Below are 17344 nucleotides of genomic sequence, written 5' to 3' on the forward strand. Positions count from 1 at the left end.
TGGGCTTTGGCCGCTGATGTCCAGTGGAGTAATGGGACTGAGGGGTGGGTCCAGTTTAGGGGTTGACGTCTGGTTGACGTCACACACACCCTGCAGTATAGAAGCACAAAATGGGGGCAGTTCCCCTATTGCTCTCTTCCACATGAAAGATTCTTCCTTGCTTTTGTAACCTGAAAGTTGCTGGGAGCTGCTGAGAAGTGCAGCTTTTCTGAAGGGGGCCGCCGAGTGATTTCTTGCTGTTGAGATGACAAGGAGGGGGACGCCTTCCAGAACAGCCATTGGGTCCACCCACTGCTTCTTCACCCTGGTTATCCAAATTACGGGCCTGTCGATTCACAACTGTCTCTTCTCTAAGTCGTCCTCCACCTGGCCTAATGTCCTCCTGTTTCTCCACAGTTGTTCTTCCTCCACACACGTGTTCCTACCTGCTACTGAAAATCCACACAGCCATCTTAATTGTTCTCATTTCATTCCAATTAACGTCTCGTCCCTCACACATCACACAACTCATCTCCTCGACTGTTAACCTTTGGTGCCAGAGGAGTTCCTTCAGATGGCCACGTGGAGAACATTTCCCAGAAAACGTCCATTTTGAGTACTGCACCACCATCATCATTCCTTCCTCTTCTGCCACAGGACAGAACTGGCCGGCCACACAGGCACAGAACAAAAGACCAGAAGATGAAGAACAAAATGGAGTGGACAGGCAGGGACAGAATGGGAAAAGCAAAGATTGATCGTCAGAACCAAACATGTGAGCCGAACCAAGAACGCTCACTTCTAGCTAATGGAGCTCAGAAGTTGACGTTGGTGACGTCACGGATGGGCCAGAGTGCCAAATGGGGTGTTAGGTGCTCCCTTACCAGGCTGGGAGGCCATGAGGACAGATGCAGGCAGTGTGGTGTGGTGGTTGAAGCTTTGAACTTCACACCCAGAGGTTGAGGGTTCAAATCCCACTACTGACACCATTATGTGACACTGAGTGTGTTCCAATTATAAAAGCAAAAGAAATGGAACCAGTTGTAGCATAGATGTTGTAAGTTGCCTTGTAAATGTAATGTAAATGCTAGAAGGGCATCCTGAGAAAGAGACGTAGCATTCCTTCCCACACTCAGGAGGCTGGCATGGAAGGACAATATGATGGACAGACAGACATCCCTTCCAGCTTGTACGGTATTCCTTTGATTGGGCTGGGAGGCTCAATGAGCGGGATGGGTGGGCATCCTGACCTCAAATTGGGAGGCAGGAATTGAGGTTGGCCAGAGGGAGGCCGGCCCCCATTGACAGCTGTTCTCCTCTGATGTGGCCCTGCTTTGAATACCCGCAGGGCTGCATGGGAATTGTAGTCCAAGAGGGCAGCCCTGTTGGGTTCCTCAGGTACCATAAGTGGGTGCAGCTCAGAGAGGATTTCATTACATTAAGGCAGTTCTGCCCGCCTTGGAAGTGCTTCCCGGGTACAATATACTGCTGCCAGAAGTATTCCCAGGTCCAGCGTAAGAGCAGCTGCTCCATCCTACTCGGGTGAGTCAGGAAGAGAGGAAGACATCTTGAGGGAGTGAAGGAAGAAAGGAAGAAAGGAACAAAGTGCAAGAACTGGGCACCGTGCGTGTGGGTGGAAAGAAGCCTGCAACATTGGTTTAATAAAAGGGGTGATCTGAACCTGGGCCTTGTGCCTCTGTAGTCGAGTCAGAGGTCTGGGGTTCTGTTACGCCACCTAGTGGCCACAATGACTCTGACTTTGGAAAGGGAAAATTGAATGAAGGATGCTAACCACCTTACAGGCAAACACGTCCATCACATAAGACCCCTCTTCTGTTAAAACAGTCGCGTGAAATAGTAAGTACACCCCATGAAATGTATTTTCTTTTTTAACACATGTAGACATGTTAATAATCTCTTATCTACAAATAAAGGTGATGAAACAACCGTCATGCCACATTTACATTTTGTACTCCATCGTATAATTTAAATGATTTTGCACATGGAAAAAGTTAAGTCCACCCCTTCATGTTTCACAAACATCTCAAATTAGATTCAGGTGCCAATGACTGGCACATCATCAGGGAGGATCTTCTCTGTCAGGTCAGGTTGAGGAGAATGCACTGGCACAGCACCCACCACATGATGAAACAGCTCGGGATCCCGGTTGGCAACACCCCTCAGGCAGACACATGGTCCAGACCTTCTATCTGCTGCAGCCAGTGTATGTGCCAGGTGTTATATGGGCGTCCCCTTGGCCTAGTCCAGCCACTCAGCAATGAGGGTCCTGCGAGGAGGATCACTCTCGGGTAATCGCGCCACATGGCCGTAGTGCCATAACTGACGCCCCCTCACAATGCAGGTCATGTGCCTCATTCAGGACTCCATGAGCAACACAAAGTCAGACCAGCGGCACCCAAGGATTCTCTGAAGAGACACAGGAGTCCAGTCTTCATCTCAGGTCAGCCATGTCTCACAAACGGAGCACCAGGACTCTAAAGACTTGGACCGTCATCCTTTTGCAGAGATATCAGGAGCGCCACACACCCCTTTATGACATCAAGACCCCCCCATGCTCTCCTAATCCGTCTACTGACTTCATAGGAAGAGTCACCAGAGTCACATGAACGTTGTAAGTAAACCTCTCGATGACGAGGTCGACACTCTCTCCGCAGACAGACACACTGCTGTGCCCAAGAGGTCATTAAAGGCCTGGCTGTTGGTTTTTATCAGGACCCTCGCAAGCCAAGACACTCAGAGCCTCCATTGTCTCCACATACATCACAGCATCTTCAGCAAAGTCAAGATCAGTGAATCTCTCTTCCCAGTCGCTGGACCCCATGACCCTGCACAACACCCAGTCCATGCAAGCATTAAAGAGAGTAGGAGCAGAACACACCAGCCTAACAGACCCCAGAATCAACTGAGAGGGTCTGCCTCCACTCTGCCCAGCACTCCCAATACCAGCAAGCAGGCCGCTCTCTGTGTCAGTCATATTTAAACCAACTAGACATGGCAAAAGGACGTTCTCCCTTCTCTGTTGTTTTTAAAGATTTGCTCTCTTCTGTTTAAACTTGACTGCATGGAATGGGATCTTCTTTGTTGTTCTTTGTTTGACCTGATCATATGGAATGCTATTGTCTTCAAATAAATAAATAAATAAGCCAACTCAGATGCTTAGTTAGGGTTCCCTTTGTTGTTTAAGTGATTGTTATCGCCATGTCGTGACTGAACGAGCTCTCTGAGGTCTTCTGCAAGAAGGTTCCAGAAGAATGTGACTCTGGGGAGGGATTTATAAAAAAAAAGCTCTAAACACCTGCCAATCACAGACATTCCACTTTTCAGAAGATCATCTGCCATTGGAGAAGATTGCAAACAATGACCAACTTGCCCAGGCCAGGCTGTCCCAACAAGTTCAACCTGAGAGCAGAACGCAAGATGCTGAGAGTCTCTGAGAAGTCCAGGATGCTCTCACACTGCTGATGTCAATGTGGACAAATCTGCTTTTAGCAGGACTACGTTGGAGGGGTGCCAGGAGAAAACCAGAAAGGACATCTGGACGAGACTACAGTTTGCCTATGAACACCTCAGAAAAGACCAGAACTTCTGGAACAACGTGCTCTGGATGGGCAAGGCAAAGACAGAGTTATTGTACCAGAAGACATGTTTGGTGAAAACCAAAGACAGAATTTGACCAGAAGTCTCTGATAGCAACTGTAAAGCAGGGTGGTGGAGATGTTCTGGTTTAGGGCTGCCTTGTTGCTTTAGAGCTTGGAACTCTCAACGTCAAAGAATTCTTCATTGAGGATAACGTGTGACCATCTGTCAGAAGATTGAAGCTCAACTGAAGGTGGAAGCTGCATGACAACAAATTTAAACACAGAAACAAATGGAGGGCGAAAGCAAAGCTTAGTTCTGAATGGGGGGATTTGTGCATACAAGACACCCCTCAAGCACCGCGCAGCTGAAACGGAGTTGTGGGAAGAACGTTCTCCAAGTCAACTTCATTGCTGCTACACAGTCCTAGGAAATGCCAACTTGACGGCGCAATAACCTGCAATTGCAGACCAGGGGATGCTACATTTTTGCAAAGACGAAAATGGCAAATCTGTTTCGTTTTTTTTGTGATATAAATTATTGCAAAATCAAATTTGCATTTTTTGTTCAGCTACGTTGTCTTTGTCTACACTATTAAAAAGAAAGATCACATCTTGACATGTCCACATATGTTAAAAAAGCAAAAACATTTCATGGGGTGCACTTACTTTTTCACATGACTGTACATTTTGGAGATTGTTCAGAGAGGTATGAACGTCTCCTGCCTGACTGACCCCAGCAAATGTCTGAAAATAAAACACACAGCAACTTTACAGAAAGGTCAAAAGTACAGCAGTCCGTCCATCTCCCCCGTCCCCCTGCGTGACTGCGGGTGACAAGGCCTACCGTGGATACCTGAAACCGCAGGGAGCTGCAAACTCAATATAGAAAATGAAGTCGTATTTCGTTTATATACATTCCTATGATAAAGCTTAATCAATAAATTACACAAAAGAAGAAAATACCAACATGAAATAATAATACAAAACATTGTACATTATTATACATGTGCTGTCTCTCAAATGAAGTGTCAGTGCGGTGAAAATAATGTCAGACACTGAGGCACCCCCTGCTGGCACATATCTATCTATTTTATATAGTGCCTTTCATATCTATCAATCAGTTAAAAAGTGCCTTTCATATCTCTCTATCTGTGCATTATATAGTGCCTTTCACATCTATCTATCTATCTATCTATCTATCTATTATATAGTGCCTTTCATATTATCTATCTATCTATTTATTTAATACTGCCTTTCATATCTATCTATCTGTACATTATATAGTGCTTTTCACATCTATCTATTAAATAATAATATTACTCTTCATATCTATCTATCCACCTATCAGTTATATAGTGCCTTTCATATCTATCTATCCATCTATCTATTATATAGTGCCTTTCCTATCTATCTATCTATCTATTATATAGTGCCTTTCACATCTATCTGTCTATCTATCTATCTATTATTTAGTGCCTTTCACATCTATCTATCTATTTAATACTGCCTTTCATATCTATCTATCTGTACATTATATAGTGCCTTTCACATCTATCTATCTATTATATAGTGCCTTTTGTAATATAGCTAGCTGTCTAATATACAATACACATACACACACACCCACCCACAATGGAGTATCTCCCTCAATTTGTCCCCAAGCCCAGGCAGTCAAGTTCAGCTCCATCGGTGTTTAACTTTTGCTTTACTTGAAGGAAGTGTGGAGGCCCGCAGTCCTATCTTACAACAATAACTAACTTAGGTGGAGGTGAACATCAAAACGTCAGAAGTCTACACATGTCAACAGCCAAACTCCAATACCAAACTCGAAGAACAGTGAATATCGTGGACATGACGACACCGTGCATCCCAAGCGTTGAAAACATTTGCTCAGAATGGTGCACAAGCTGAAACTTATGAATCATTTATTTCTGGAATTTCCCGTTTCAAGATTTTCCGGCCATAGTAAACCGAGGATAACTGAAACTGCGGATATCTAATCTCCAGATATTGGGGTTCGCCACTACACGGAATGCCGTTATGAACTCCGAGGATTCAGTTTACCTCACTTGTTGGCGTGCGTTTTCTTGTTGGATTTTCTGGATTAACAGAATCCTTGTTTTGTCCTCTGACTTTGATTTTTATTTTTGACTCTCCGTTTTGCTGAAAGACAGGAGAATCTTTTGCTTAAAGAATGTGAACTTGACTTTCGTTTACGTGTCCTACTCTGCACAGACAATAAGACTGTCACTATTTTTCGACATAAATCCAGAAGGAAGGGTTACGTTTTGTAGGGAGGTTCATTATGCAAGGAAAAGTCGAGAGTTGACGGCCTAAAAGGAGATCTTCAAAACGGTGGAGAGACCCAATGAAGACCTCAGTTGGGCCCTCATTACGAGAAGCTCTACGCCTCACTTAGGACTGTGAACTGAGGGTGAATGAAGACCAAAAGTCGGTCCCATTCTTGGTGTTGGCACGCCGTGTCATAGGGTCATGGAATGAGGTGGAGGTGTGAGAAAAAGGAAGAAGACTACTTGAGCTCTGAAAGCCCCCACAGTTGCTCTCCAAAGCCAAATTCATTATGGAGATGGTCAAAAAATCTGACCTGGCAGCCTGCAATCCTCACCTTCACCTTCTGATCCTGGGGCTGCATCCTCATTTCTCTAAAAAAGGCAGAAGAGACAACTTAATGAACTCTGTGTATGTTTATAAGCCCACATATGCAGCACACAACAGCCGAGTCCCAGTGTCCCCTCTGGCCTTTGATGACACTTACAGCCGGTGACTCGTCCCTCACATTGAAGAAGTCCTTGACTGCAGCAGCATAAGCCTGGAGCTCTTGAAGCACCATGTCTGGGTACAAACTCACAGCCGCCACTTGGCCTTCACAGAAGTGATCATAGCTGGGGAGGAAGATCAGAATACGGAAAATAACAGAATAACGTCAATCAAGTCAAGAACCATCAAAGAGCAGCCCCCCAAACTCAGTCCTTTGGATTACATCGTTCCAATTTCTTTCAGGGAGTTTTGTGCCTTGTCCAACGTGCTTTTTAACATCTCCTCCGTGTTCTCCTGTCTCAGCTTATCCAACAGAATGTCCAGTTTGGCCTCCATCATCTGTGGACACACAAGAGAGCTGGTGTTGGTCACACGGCCCAGGAGTTGGGGTGCTACTCGCTTTGGAGGGCTCCTTTGTTTAACTCACCCTTCCCCACCCCACCGCCGTTCTCAGTTCTGCCAGAGGGGAACATTAGAATGAAAGATGGAGGGATGAAGAGGCAAAGTCTTCAGAGAGAAACATGCAGAGGTCTGAGTCAAATTTTCAAAGCCAACATGTTAACAAAACATCAAAGATAGATAGATAGATATGAAAGGCACTATATAATAGATAGATAGATAGATAGATAGATAGATAGATAGATAGATAAGAAAGGCACTATATAGATAGATAGATAGATAGATATGAAAGGCACTATATAATAGATAGATAGATAGATAGATATAGATAGATAGATAGATAGATATGAAAGGTAGATAGATAGATAGATAGATAGATAGATAGATAGATAGATAGATATGAAAGGCACTATATAATAGATAGATAGATAGATAGATAGATAGATAGATAGATAGATAGATAGATAGATAGATAGATAGATAGATAGATATAGATAGAAAGGCACTATATAATAGATAGATAGATAGATAGATAGATAGATAGATAGATAGATAGATAGATAGATATGATAGATAGATAGATAAGAAAGGCACTATATTGAAAGGCACTATATAATAGATAGATAGATAGATAGATAGATATGAAAGACACTATATACCAGATAGATAGATAGATAGATAGATACTATAGATAGATACTATAGATAGATAGATAGATAGATAGATATGAAAGGCACTATATAAGTAGATAGATAGATAGATAGATAGATAGATAGATAGATAGATATAAAGGCAGATAGATAGATAGATAGATAGATATGAAAGGCACTATATAATAGATAGATAGATAGATAGATAGATAGATAGATAGATAGATAGATAGATAGGCATATATAATAGATAGATAGATAGATAGATAGATAGATAGATAGATAGATAGATAGATAGATACTATATAATAGATAGATAGATAGATAGATAGATAGATAGATAGATAGATAGATAGATAGATAGATAGATAGATAGATAGATAGATATGAAATGCACTATATAATAGATAGATAGATAGATAGATAGATAGATAGATAGATAGATATGAAAGGCACTATATAATAGATAGATAGATAGATAGATAGATAGATATGAAAGGCACTATATAATAGATAGATAGATAGATAGATAGATAGATAGATAGATAGATAGATAGATAGATAGATATGAAAGGCACTATATAATAGATAGATAGATAGATAGATAGATAGATAGATAGATAGATAGATAGATATGAAATGCACTATATAATAGATAGATAGATAGATAGATAGATAGATAGATAGATAGATGGATAGATAGATAGATAGATAGATAGATATGAAAGGCACTATATAATAGATAGATAGATAGATAGATAGATAGATAGATAGATAGATAGATAGATAGATAGATATGAAAGGCACTATCTATCTATCTATCATATAGAACCTTTCACATCTATCTATCTATTTATTATATAGTGCCTTTCATCATCCTGTTCTATAGTGCCTTTCATTATCTTTCTATCACACATAATAGAGTATCTTGATTTTTCATCAAGCCAAGACAGTCAAGTCCAGCTCCATCAATCTTCAACTTCGACTTTTCTGGTCTTTTTCCTGCACTTGAAGGAAGTTTGGATGATCCTATCTTATAGAAGTGACTAAATTAGTTAAAGCAGAAGGTCCCAAAGTGATCAAAACCAGAGAAGCCTGCACGATTCAACAGTAAAACTCCAACATCGAACTTGATGAACTACAAATATCGTGGGTTGATAACGTTGAATATTAGGGTCAATAGTAGCATCGCATGAATCAGACATCAGAATACGTAAAGGCACATAAAGGCCAAGCCCGGAGTGACTTGTGGCAAATGTAAAACGTATTCCGTTCTTGACTCACTCAATCAACATCAGGAAGCGCAGCCACCAAGCAGCATGACCATCTGTACTTCTTTATAGAAGCCGAGTCCCATAAAGAAGTACAGAACCTCCCAACAAGCCTGAAGGTTTTCACCACTAAATGTTACAGAATCCTGGTGAAAATCAGACACTTGGATGGAGTAACAAACGACTCCCTGTCTGAAAGAATGCAAGTCGAAGCTTTGGTTCAAATCAGGCAACTTCGATTCGATGGGCACTCCTTCAGGAAAGCAACACCCAGACTTATTAACCGATATGCGAGGACTATGGGAAGAGAAGCAGACGCAGACCTTGTTTGTCATACGACGACTGCATCGGCAAACTAGTGAATCACAAATTGCCAGCAGCGGTCAGCAACAAAAGGGAAGCGGCTGCCAATCGAGAAACTGAAGTAAGAATATGAAGGTCTGCAAACCCCTGGTATTTGCAGTCGAGTGATGGTGATGATGATGATGAGCAGTGAGAGCACAGCACACGACTGGACCTCTACACGACAGTCACTGCAGATAATCTCCACCCAAAATGGTGCTGCTCACAGGATAAACTTAACAGCGATATGTCAGGACAATAATAAACATTTAGGACCTTGAAAATGATCCAAAATCAACCCTCTAATCACAGAATTCCCAATTGGGAATAAAAAACATGAAAGTACATGAGACTACAGCAAAGAAAAGTTCACGTGTTCCAGTTCATAACACCTAACATGTAGATGTCAGGACAAGTGTGCCGCCATCTTACATACGGTCCAGGTGATCACATCACATGATGCAACTTCTTTTGTTACGAGGTAGCACGGGAGCAGCGTTACCAACGGCAACCGGGATGCCACTATGCCAACTATACAAAATGGTGACATCTGCAACAAACAAAATGGCGGCATGAAAAATAAACAAAAATATCGATGAAGAAGAATACATATCATATTTTCACGCACGTGCGGGACAACCTAAGGGCTCTGGTGACGGTAACTACCTGCTGGACCAGGGGTTGGGCGCTGTGGTCTAATGCCTGCTAGCTTCCTCTGTCTGCAGAATGGAAAACTGACAGCCACCCCATTGCTGACATCACTCCCGCCTGGACCCGTCCCTTTGTGCTAAGTGATTATATAACCCGCGAATCGGCCATCTTGTTCCCAGACCTGTTTTGACGCCGCGTCTGGAAAGACGTCTCTGCAAACTATTGCGTGCTGCATTACTGTGCATTCCTTCAAATGAAATGGGGTCACCAAGGCTGTGCCCCAACTCTTTCACTTCATTGTGTCTCCTTTTTAGAGTACAGATAATTCCATTCTCTTATCAAGAGTCTCCCTCCGCCGTTTCTTTACCTGGTGTTCCTGCTCGTGGGCCTGTCGGATCTTCTCCAGCTTCTCCCTCAAGATTTCCTCCTTTCCTGCCAGTCCAGAGGTATGGATGCCCCAAAGCTCGGCAGCGTCTCTTATAAACTGACACAGGGCGGTGGTCTTCTCACTGGTGCTCTTTGCCAATGCCTCAAAGGCCTTCTACAAGGACAAGGAGAGAAACACGTCAGGCAGAGTGCTGGATGGATGACGAAGATGAGAGCAGGCCGCATTCACCACCACCATCATCACCACCACCAACAACGTCAACCAACACAATAAGAGAGTCGAAGCAAGCAGGATGAACCTGAACACACAGCGAAGGGAGTGGATGCTTGTAGGAATGACAAAGCCTGGTTACACGTCATCACTTGGTCGTGATAGGCCATCGAGTGTAGACTGATGGGTAAAAATGGCAAATGTATCCATTAAAAACTAAACCTACAACCCAATAAAGGGCATAAAGTGAAGGGGTCCGAAGACATTCTGAGTCTTGCATATGCTTGTTCTCTGAAATGTTTTAATCAGTGGTGATGAAGACCTTGTGGCGCAGTGCTTAGTGCTGCTGCCTCACACTACTGAAGAACGGGGGGGGTTCAACACCTGCGCTTATTTATCAAGTGTCTCAGAGTAGGAAAACGGGGCTAACTGGCTCAGAAATCCCGTTTGACTCTTAACAATAAGAATTAAACCATTTCATTGTTTTTTCTTTTCTAACATAGGACAGTCCTCCAAGAGTCAGCAGAATTTAGGAGAGCTCATGAACCGCCCTAACTAGCTAGAAGCTGCCACAAGATGGCGCCCAGGCAGAGTTCGGCACACGCGCCCTGATAGGTAGAATGTTTTGGAAATGCTGGAAGACAACAAACTCTTTGTGAGAGACGGCCGGCCGAGTCCCCTAAAATGGAAGGATGGGGTAAGGCAGCTACTTGTCGACACTGTCTCCCCCAAAATGCTAGATGGCAGCTTCCCTGGAGTGTAGCGGTGCCCCATATTCCCACAGGGCATCCTGGGACTTGGAATTTGGCTTCTCAACCCTGTTGGGGGCCACCAGGGGGAAATATCGAAGGACCTGGGGAGTCATGCTTTCCCTATAGCCCTGAAGTACAACCCCAATTCCAATGAAGTTGGGTCGTTGGGTAAATACGTAAATAAAAGCAGAATACAATGATTTGCAAATTCCTTTATTCAATTGAATACGCTACGAAGACAAGATATCGAACATTCAAACGGATAAACTTTATTGTTGTTTTGCAGATCTTCGCTCATTTTGAATTTGATGCCCGCAACACGTTCCAAAAAAGCTGGGACGGGGCAGCAAAAGACTGGGAAAGTTGAGGAATGTTCAAAAAACACCTGTTGTGAGCAGGTTCATTGGAAACAGGTGTTTGTCATGATTGGGTATAAAAGGAGCATCCGCCAAAAGGCTCAGTCGTTCACAAGCAAGGATGGGGCGAGGTTCACCACTTTGTGAACAACTGCGTGGGCAAACAGTCCAGCAGTTTAAGGACAACGTTTCTCAACGTGGGCGGCACGGTGGCGCAGTGGTAGCGCTGCTGCCTCGCAGTTAGGAGACCCGGGTTCGCTTCCCAGGTCCTCCCTGCGTGGAGTTTGCATGTTCTCCCGTGTCTGCGTGGGTTTCCTCCGGGCGCTCCGGTTTCCTCCCACAATCCAAAGACATGCGGGTTAGGTGGTTTGGAGATTCTAACTTGGCCCTAGTGTGTGCTTGGTGTGTGGGTGTGGGTGTGTTTGTGTTTGTCCTGCGGTGGGTTGGCACCCTGCCCAGGATTGTTTCCTGCCTTGTGCCCTGTGTTGGCTGGGATTGGCTCCAGCAGACCCCCGTGACCCTGTATTCGGATTCAGCGGGTTAGAAAATGGATGGATGGATGGGTTTCTCAACGTACAATTGCAAGGAATCGAGGGATTTCATCATCTGCTGTCTGTAATATCATCAAAAGATTCAGAGAATCTGAAGAAATCTCTGCACGTAAGTGGCAAGGCTGAATGCCAACACTGGATGCCCGTGACCTTCGATCCCTCAGGCGGCACTGCATTAAAAAGCAACATCATTCTGTAAAGGGTATTACCACGAGGGCTCAGGAATACTTCAGAAAGCCATTGTCAGTTAACACAGTTCGTCGCTACATCTACAAGTGCAAGTTAAAACTCTACCATGCAAAGCGAAAGCCATAAATCAACAACAGCCAGAAACGGCGCCAGCCTCTCTGGGCCCGAGCACACCTGAGATGGACTGGCGCAAAGTGGAAAAGTGTGCTGTGGTCTGACGGGTCCACATTTCAACTTGTTTTTGGAAATCAAGGACGTCGTGTCCTCCGGGCCAAAGAGGAAAAGGACCATCCAGGATTGTTATCAGCGCAAAGTTCAAAAGCCAGCATCTGTGATGGCATGGGGGTGTGTTAGTGCCCATGGCATGGGTAACTTGCACATCTGTGAAGGCACCATTAATGCTGAAAGGTACATACAGGTTTTGGAGCAACATATGCTGCCATCCAAGCGACGTCTTTTTCGGGGACGTCCCTGCTTATTTCAGCAGGACAATGCAAAGCCACATTCTGCACGTGTTACAACAGCGTGGCTTCGTAGTAAAAGAGTGCGGGTACCAGACTGGCCTGCCTGCAGTCCACACCTGTCTCCCATTGAAAATGTGTGGCACATTATGAAGCGCAAAATACGACAACGGAGACCCCGGACTGTTGAGCAACTGAAGTTGTACATCAAGCAAGAATGGGAAAGAATTCCACCTCCGCAGCTTCAACAATTAGTGTCCTCGGCTCCCAAACGCTTATTAAACGAGTGTTGTTCAAAGGAAAGGCGATGTAACACAGTGGTCAACGTGCCCCTGTGCCAGCTTTTCTGGAACGTGTTGCAGGCATCAAATTCAAAATGAGTGAAGATTTGCAAAACAACAATAACTTTTATCAGTTTGAACATTCGATATCTTGTCTTAATAGCGTATTCAATTGAATATAGGAATTTGCAAATCATTGTATTCTGTTTTTATTTACGTTTTACACAACGTCCCAACTTCAGTGGATCATGAAGACGGAAGCCCCGAAGTACTTCCAGGCTGATTAAAGCACTCGAGTTCTTCGTCTGATCCGTAAGTGACGTGGGAGGAAGAGCAGAAGCACTTCCAGGTCAGACACTGTTTAAAGGACTGCGGAGGATCCAGCAGGCGAGTCAGAGTCAGGTGGAGGTGGACAAAGCTTGCTGGGAAGTGTGGAGGAGAAGATAGAGAGAGATGATTGTGCTTGGTGTTTCATATTGTGGCTGTGGTGCTTTGGGCACTATTTATAGAAGAAAACAAATCAAATGCTTCTTATTGCTTTTACTTTGTGTCCTGAGCATCTTGTCTGTTGGGGGTAAAAGGGGCAACAGCGACCCCTAGCGTCTTACACTGTAAAAAGATATCGATTTGACAGAGATGGAATACTGTAATATCCTATAAGTGACATCGTGGATGGACTAGCAGGCCAGCTGGGATGGAGGGTAGATCCTGGCCCGGGGAAGTGGCCATAACGTTTGGAGGTTTTTTTTTTTTTGTTTTTTCTGTCCACCCTGGCCATTGGACCTTACTTATTCTACACTGTGTGCACAATTATTAGGCAAGTGAGTATTTTGACCATATCATCATTTTTAACACTAGAATTACCAGAGCCTACGAAAAAACTCGTAATTCTGTCCCACCTTAAATCGCTTCTTAAATCCCTTCACACCTCTCCGCCAGCGCCCTTTGTCTTCTAAATGTGCTGATAAAGAGAAGCTCGGAGCAGCGGCTATTCCATCCCCACCAATTTAGAACGCACGAACTTCTCTCAACTCAGCCTTGATTGAGTATCTGGGAGTGAAGTGGAGTTTTAGAGTGGAAATAATAGATCGTTGTTTGGAACACACGCATTTCATGTCTGTTCCGTTTCTACAGTAATCTGTGTCAACACATTGTTAAAACAGAAACGTTTTTTTATATTCTAATAGTAGATGACAAAATGTAGGCATAAACTATATAATGTATGAAGCCTGAAGTCCAAATAGCAAAGAAATATTTTCACAAGAATAACACAATTGCACTTTTATTCAAAAATATAACTGCAGAAACAAAAGCCGCCTTTAACATGCGACATTGACAGCAGTTTATTGTAACTGCCTCCGTGGTTCAATAGATCAGCCCCGCTTGGGAATCAAAGGTCGAGTTCGATCCTCGCCTCCGTTTTGAGAAGTAAACTGCTCTTAGTCTTACTGTTTTAGAATAAAAGCATACATTTGATTTCAGTCTGTAACAGCCGGTGCAATTTATGATCCTTGTAAAGGTTAGCTTTTTTTTTATTCACTTTTCATTCTCTCAGTCGCGTTCAGAATCAATCCATACAACCCCATCTGACACGGCTGTTTTCACTAAAGACGCGCTATAGCTCTGCAGTGTACCACGATGCATACTAACGCTCCAAACCGGTTCTGACACACAAACGCTGGCGAAGCTGCCTTCTTCGTATCTCACCGTCACTTGCTTTTTTCAGTTTTATTGAGTGTTCCTGCCAGTCCCGCATGTTGCTGTATGCTGTTTCTTTTGTACTCCAGGACATGCAGAGGAAAGAATGGTAAAGACCAGTAACTTCGCGCTATATGCAATCATCAGACACTCCCCATCTGCCCGTGTCGCTCAAACACAGGAACATATATTGGTGTAAAAGTATAACAAAAGTGCACTTTTATTCAAGTGCACTTTTTCCATCGCCTTTTCCTGTAAGAAGCAATGTACACACTTCTCTCTATGCTGTGGTTTCTATTACACACCTGAAAGAAAGAGACAATATATGTGAAAATATAATCGCACTAATGCAATATTATTTGAAAACGAACAGCGTCAGATCGGGTGTGAATTTATGCAGGAACTGGAAATTCTCTGATGCGGACCTTCCCCCAGGGAAGAAAGTACAGTGTCAGGTGCTCATTCAGTGTAATAGAAACCATAGCACAGAGAGGTGTGTACACGGCAACAAGTACACGTGTCGTAAATGTAGGAAGGACGGTCCTTGGGTGTGTGGGAACTGTTAATATTTGAATGTGATGATTTTATATAGCACGGAATGAAAATCTGCACTTCTTAGCATTGCACCATGCAAGCTGTCGTATCAATCGCCTACTGTAACTTGCTTTTTTTCTTCGGTTATACAGGTAGTATTGAATAAAAGTGCACTTGTTTTGTTTGCGAAATGAAGTGTCTGCGTGCACTTTTCGTGGCATTACGTGTATTTTTGAGCATGCCCGCTTGAGCAGTATAAAAGTATTGAAAAGTATAACAAAACAACGGGCAGATGGGGAGTGTCTGATGATTGCATATAGCCAACTTACTGCTCTTTACTATTCTCTCCTCTGCATGCCCTGGAGTACAAAAGAAACAGAATACAGACGCGCTATAGCTCTGTGCTGTACCACGATGCATACTAACGCCCCCCCACCCGGTTCTGACACACAGACGCTGGCGAAGCTGCCTTCTTCATATCTCACCGTCACTTGATTTTCTTTTTATTCAGTTTTATTGAGTGTTCCTGCCAGTCCCCGCATGTTGCTGTATGCTGGATATTTTCACATGTATTGTCTCTTTCTTTCAGGTGTGTAATAGAAACCACAGCATAGAGAGAAGTGTGTACATTGCTTCTTACAGGAAAAGGCGATGGAAAAAGTGCACTTGAATAAAAGTGCACTTTTGTTATACTTTTACACCAATATATGTTCCTGTGTTTGAACGACACGGGCAGATGGGGAGTGTCTGATGATTGCATATAGCGCCGAAGTTACTGGTCTTTACCATTCTTTCCTCTGCATGTCCTGGAGTACAAAAGAAACAGCATACAGCAACATGCGGGACTGGCAGGAACACTCAATAAAACTGAATAAAAAGAAAAGCAAGTGACGGTGAGATACGAAGAAGGCAGCCTCGCCAGCATTTGTGTGTCAGAACCCGGTGGGGTAGGGCGTTAGTATGCATCGTGGTACACTGCAGAGCTATAGCGCGTCTTTAGTGAAAACAGCCGTGTCAGATGGGGTTGTATGGATTGATTCTGAACGCGACTGAGAGAGTGAAAAGTGAATAAAAAAAAAGCTAACCTGTACAAGGATCATAAATTGCACCGCTGTTACAGACTGAAATCAAATGTATGCTTTTATTCTAAAACAGTAAGACTAAGAGCAGTTTACTTCTCAAAACAGAGGGGTGCAGGATCAAACTCGTGACCCCTTGATTCCCAAGCGGGGGCTGATTCTATTGAACCACGGAGGCAGTTACAATAAACTGCTGTCAATGTCGCATGTTAAGGCGGCTTTTTGTTTCTGCAGTTATATGTTTGAATAAAAGTGCAATTGTGTTATTCTTGTGAAAATGTTTCTTTGCTATTTGGACTTCAGGCTTCATACATTATATAGTTTATGCCTACATTTTGTCATCTACTACTAGAATATAAAAAAGTTTCTGTTTTAACAATGTGTTGACACAGATTACTGTAGAAACGGAACAGACATGAAATGCGTGTGTTCCAAACAACGATCTATTATTTCCACTCTAAAACTCCACTTCACTCCCAGATACTCAATCAAGGCATGAGCTGAGAGAAGTTCGTGCACGTTCTAAATTGGTGGGGGGATGGAATAGCCGGCTGCTCCAAGCTTCTCTTTATCAGCACATTTAGAAGACAAAGGACGCTGGCGGAGAGGTGTGAAGGGATTTAAGAAGCAGTTTAAGGTGGGACGGAATTACGAGTTTTTTCGTAGGCTCTGGTAATTCTAGTGTTAATGCGTATATTCCAACTCCAAGCTGTATTAACTTGAATGCTTATTGGATTTCAGCACGTCAGGTGATGTGTATTTGTGTAATGAGGGAGGGTGTGGCCTAAGGAGATCAACACCCTATATCAAGGTGTGCAGAATTATTAGGCAGCTAGTTTTCCTCAGGCAAAACGGGCCAAAAAAGAGATTTAACTGACTCTGAAAAGTCAAAAATTGTAAAAAGTCTTTCAGAGGGATGCAGCACTTTTGGAATTGCTAAGATATTGGTGTGTGATCACAGAACCATCAAACATTTTGTTGCAAATAGTCAACAGGGTCGCAAGAAACGTGTTGAGAACAAAAGACGCAAATTAGCTGCCAAAGATTTGAGAAGAATCAAACGTGAAGCTACCAGGAACCCATTATCCTCCAGTACTTTCATATTCCAGAGCTGCAACCTACCTGGAGTGCCCAGAAGTACAAGGTGTTCAGTGATCAAAGACATGGCCAAGGTAA

General features: G+C 43.4%; 1 protein-coding gene across 2 annotated transcripts in view; it reads right to left on the reverse strand.

The window, feature by feature from the left end:
* The window catches only part of ccdc180 (coiled-coil domain containing 180), a 142607-nt gene that overhangs the window by 61711 nt on the left and 63552 nt on the right, over positions 1 to 17344 (reverse strand). For both annotated transcript variants that reach the window (XM_039762604.1, XM_039762605.1), the window contains 4 exons: positions 10037 to 10210; positions 6580 to 6695; positions 6355 to 6481; positions 6205 to 6241 (listed from right to left, as the gene is read on the reverse strand). In XM_039762604.1, the coding sequence (XP_039618538.1) occupies positions 6205 to 6241; positions 6355 to 6481; positions 6580 to 6695; positions 10037 to 10210 (454 nt within the window). The remainder of the gene's footprint in view (positions 1 to 6204; positions 6242 to 6354; positions 6482 to 6579; positions 6696 to 10036; positions 10211 to 17344) is intronic.

The sequence above is a fragment of the Polypterus senegalus genome, chromosome 9 (genome assembly GCF_016835505.1).
Source record: "Polypterus senegalus isolate Bchr_013 chromosome 9, ASM1683550v1, whole genome shotgun sequence".
NCBI classification, from domain to species: Eukaryota; Metazoa; Chordata; class Cladistia; order Polypteriformes; family Polypteridae; genus Polypterus; species Polypterus senegalus.